This window comes from Notothenia coriiceps, unplaced genomic scaffold (genome assembly GCF_000735185.1).
Source record: "Notothenia coriiceps isolate Sejong01 unplaced genomic scaffold, NC01 NC01_scaffold00003310, whole genome shotgun sequence".
Classification (NCBI taxonomy): domain Eukaryota; kingdom Metazoa; phylum Chordata; class Actinopteri; order Perciformes; family Nototheniidae; genus Notothenia; species Notothenia coriiceps.
Genome location: NW_011336011.1, coordinates 1 through 4,268, shown reverse-complemented (window position 1 = coordinate 4,268; position 4,268 = coordinate 1). Strand labels below are relative to the sequence as shown.

The 4,268-nt window shown below is 42.6% G+C and overlaps 1 protein-coding gene across 1 annotated transcript; it reads left to right on the top strand.

The window, feature by feature from the left end:
* Nucleotides 1-768: 768 nt before the first annotated feature.
* LOC104941292 (mitoferrin-1-like) lies at nucleotides 769-1,924 on the top strand (the record flags this gene model as incomplete). Its single annotated transcript, XM_010766374.1, has 1 exon — nucleotides 769-1,924. A coding segment is annotated over one exon (576 nt), but the record flags the coding sequence as incomplete, so codon positions are not given.
* Between the last annotated feature and the right edge of the window lie 2,344 nt (nucleotides 1,925-4,268).

Here is a 4,268-nt window from a genome sequence, read left to right as displayed (position 1 = left end):
GCTACAGTTTAACATTGTGGAGGACGAGGGGCTGCGTTAGATAATTTGGATCGCATCCAACGTGTCGACGGCACATCACAGCGCTTTATTTTGACCCACAGTGGGAACTTTAGTCTCATGCTTTGACTGAAGAGCAACTGTTTGAGCAACTGGCTCAGTGCAGAGAAGTACACAGGGTTAGGAGAGAGTGAAGCGAGAGAGAGGTTCCAGGTTGTTGTGTTGAGAATATTCAGGAGAATATTTGTCATTGTTCCAATGATAATAAACAAACATTTGCATAAAGCATATTTCTCCACTCATATACAGTATTGATAAGAGTATTAAAAACTTGAAAAATATTCCTTTAAGGTACATTTAGAACAGATAAAAAATGTGACTGACAGCCCTAATAAAAACTTGTCTGAAAATGAGCTGATGGGATTTTGGCCACTTTATGATGTCATAACGATGTTTTGGCTTGTGTAACCATTAGCCAATCAGCAACCAAGGTAACCCGCCCCCCCCCCACCACCTTATCACCTGAATCTCCTCCTAGAGCTCCATTGTGTTCTTTGTAACCAAATCTCCCTCAGAGGGGCGTGGGGAGGGGCTCCTTATTTTCATATAAAGTAACAGACAGAGAATCAGCACTTTTTAAACAGGGCTGAAACAGGGGGGATTATGGGTAATGCTGCAATGATCTGTTTGGTGTTTGGAGCCAAACGATTCAGAGACATGTTCTGTATATATCTGAGACCTATAATGTATTGATGAAAAACAGTATAATAGGGGACCTTTTTAACACAAGTACCTTTGTCTCTCCATGGCTCAGTGGTGAAGCAGAGGATGCAAATGTACAACTCTCCGTATCGAGGGCTCTGGGACTGTGTTCAGACGGTGACTCGTAAGGAGGGACTGGGGGCTTTCTACCGCAGCTACAGCACGCAGCTCACCATGAACATCCCCTTCCAGGCCGTGCACTTCATGATCTACGAGCTGATGCAGGAGCAGCTGAACCCCCACAGACATTACCACCCCGGCAGTCACATCGTGTCGGGGGCCGCAGCGGGAGCCATCTCCGCAGCGATCACCACTCCGCTGGACGTTTGTAAAACTCTCCTCAACACTCAAGAGAACGTTGTGCTCAGCTCCGTTAACGTCAGCGGACAGTTATCGGGGATGGCTAACACCTTCAGGACAGTGTACCGCCTCGGGGGTCTGCCGGCCTTCTTTAAGGGGGCCCAAGCTCGGATTATATACCAGATGCCCTCCACTGCCATCGCCTGGTCGGTGTACGAGTTCTTCAAGTACTTCCTGACAAAGCAGCAGATGGAACATGAGGCAGGACCTCGATCTAGGAAATGAAGAAGACTCCAACCTGAAGCGAAATGAGCTCGCTGCGTGCTGTTATAGGAAATAACGCAAGATGTTGTCACAGAGGGAAGTTGGCTGAAACTTGATCACCTTATAGTCACTTGTCGAAGTCTGGGTGTCTTTAAAGTTAGTTGCCCAACCAGGATATGCATCAGAGATGATCGATAAACATAGGAGAGTTCATCTCGTTCCTCTTCCACTCCACAGACGCTCTCTCTCTTCCACATGTGGAGAGCGTATAACTAAGTTGTCTTGAACGATGTTTGTAGTTTTTAATATTGGAACTTCTTATTTATTTTGTTTAGCTTGCAGAGGCTTGTGTTTTACGGATGCGGAAGAAACTCAACGCTGTTTGTTTGTTTTTGTTTCACTGTGTATTTATTAACAAAAAACATGACTACACATTCCTCATTTTCGCTACACGGCCAACGGAACAGTTGCGCTTTCCAAGTGCCTCATGATTATGATTCTTTTTTTAGAAAACTTTTTGTCCTCGGTTTTATTTTTCTTGCTTAAATTAAAGGTGGGGTATGTCATTTATTTCAGAAACACTTTTTGTTATATTCCATGGAATGCTCTTAACATCCCGATAGCAATGAATATATTAAATGCTTTGACAAAAAATACATTAAAAAAATGTCATCTCTGGAAGCCGTGGCGCTGTAAAAAGCACGACCAATCATCTGAGCCGGCCCGGCTAAAGTAACTGGATGGCCTACCTGCCTGTCAGCCTTCCATCTGTGCACAAACTTATCCCGTGCCCTCATTGGTCATGTGCGCGTTCGTGTGTGTTGGAGGAGGGGCTCTGTAAGGAAGTGGCAGATTTGTTCCGGTTGTGTATTTTCAAATTCTAGCGCACTCGAGCTGGTTTCTTCCAATCTTACCTACCCTACCTTTAAATGACATCATTGGGCCAAAAAACAAATTTTTTTCCTGTTGATTTATATTGGGAAAGAAAAGTCTGTAAAACAGCGTTTAGGTTAAACAACTACCCAGTACGGAGAATTGAAAAGCCCTTATTTAAATCATTATGTCCTCCAAGTTGTAAATTGTACTAAGAGTGATATTTTCCCTTTACATTCATTTTGGGTAATTTCTGACAATGTGGGGGCGGGGCTTAAGAAAAACTAAAGTGCGCATGCAGAGTTAATCTGTTTCAAAATGATAAGTGTTTTTTCATTATATTTGAAATGACTATGTAATCTACGTTAGCTACTGTAGCTATCTTACAGCAGATTTGAAATAATATAGGAAGGATCCATGTGTTCACATTGTTAAAAAAAAAGCCAATAAAACGTACACTTGAGGTAAGGTAGGTAGGTTTTATTGCATTTTTTTTTAAACTGCCGCAAGTTTCTCCTAATGGAAGTGTATTGGGCCTTCGTAACGTGTTTGCCTCGTCTCCAAAAGTGTATCCAGTTCTCTTTAAACATCCGTGAGTTGTACTTTCCGTTGAAATCTCCCCGGACATGATGTTTTAGCTTAGATTAGATTCCACTTTATTGTCATTGCAAAGAGAACAAGTACTGAGAAAACAAAATGCAGTTAGACGTCCAGTCCAGAAGATGAAAACAGTGATCTGAAGCCATGCTGTATTTCACGGTGAGTCCTGTGATTTGCCCTTGACTTCGATCAATTCATTGCAGAAGTTGTGATAAGAGCAAAGCAGAGCTGTGGCGTACCTGAGACGAGTGAACGCGCTGCAAGGTAACGAGGGAGGACAGGAGGAGGTAGCTGCAGGACAGCAGGGCTGAGGGAGGACAGGTTGATGGAGCAAATAAGGAAGAGGAGGAGGAAGAGGAGGAAGAGAGGACTGTCTGCAGCTGGTCCATCAGGCCGCTGTTGGAGAGCAGCACGGAGACAGCTGGGGAGGAGAAGGCATCGTGTCATTACACTTTGATGGGATCTGCGCTTGTATGTCAGTGTGTTTGTGTGTGTGAATAGCAGTTGGTCTGCAAAGCTGCATGGTGCCCACACACAACTACACACACTTTCATTTTTCTCTTTGTGGTGTCTTTGAGGACTTTGAAACATTACAAATTGATAAACTCCTTCAATTTAAAACAGATTCAGGCAAAATCACACACACACACACACACACACACACACACACACGCACACACACAGACAGACAGACACACAGACACACACACACACACACACACACACACACAATCACCCACTCACGTGCATGGTGCAGATATCTTTTGGTTTGACAACCAATATAAGAAATGAATGTGACCTGAAGCTAAAATGAATGGAATAAAAGGAGATATCATTTGCATAACATTGGGGTTGTATACAGTACACTGGCAGCCAACCTGGGCACTTGTAAGTAATAGAATTATTTAATTACGCATAACTTAACATGGTAATATCTTTCTCTTTGCCTTGAGATAGAGGATTGTGCTACTCTTCTATTCACCGTCAGTTTAATCGACTTCTAGCCTGAAGCTGGAGGGCTTTTCATCCTCAAACTCACCACTAGTGATAATGAAGCAGATGGTTAATGTAGGTACAATACTGCAGAAGCATTTAGGTCATATTCTTGGGGCATAATTAGCTTTGCTTCCCAATGGCATCCCTGCTCTCTGGCCACTCTTCTCCCCTTGGAGCAATATCCCCCTTCTACTTGTCTTTTTTCTTATTTTTGTTTATCTTTTCTATTTATTAACTTTATATTTCATTAGTCTTCACATGTTATTATGTTATTGTTTTCATTTTTTTTTTTTTTTAAACGTTTCAATTATATATCATTTTTATTAACTTCCATAGTGGATTAAGGTCTGTGAACTAGGTCTACTGTACTTACCATGTTACTGTGTGTGTGTGTGTGTGTGTGTGTGTGTGTGTGTGTGTGTGTGTGTGTGTGTGTGTGTGTGTGTGTGTGTGTGTGTGTGTGTGTGTGTGTGTGT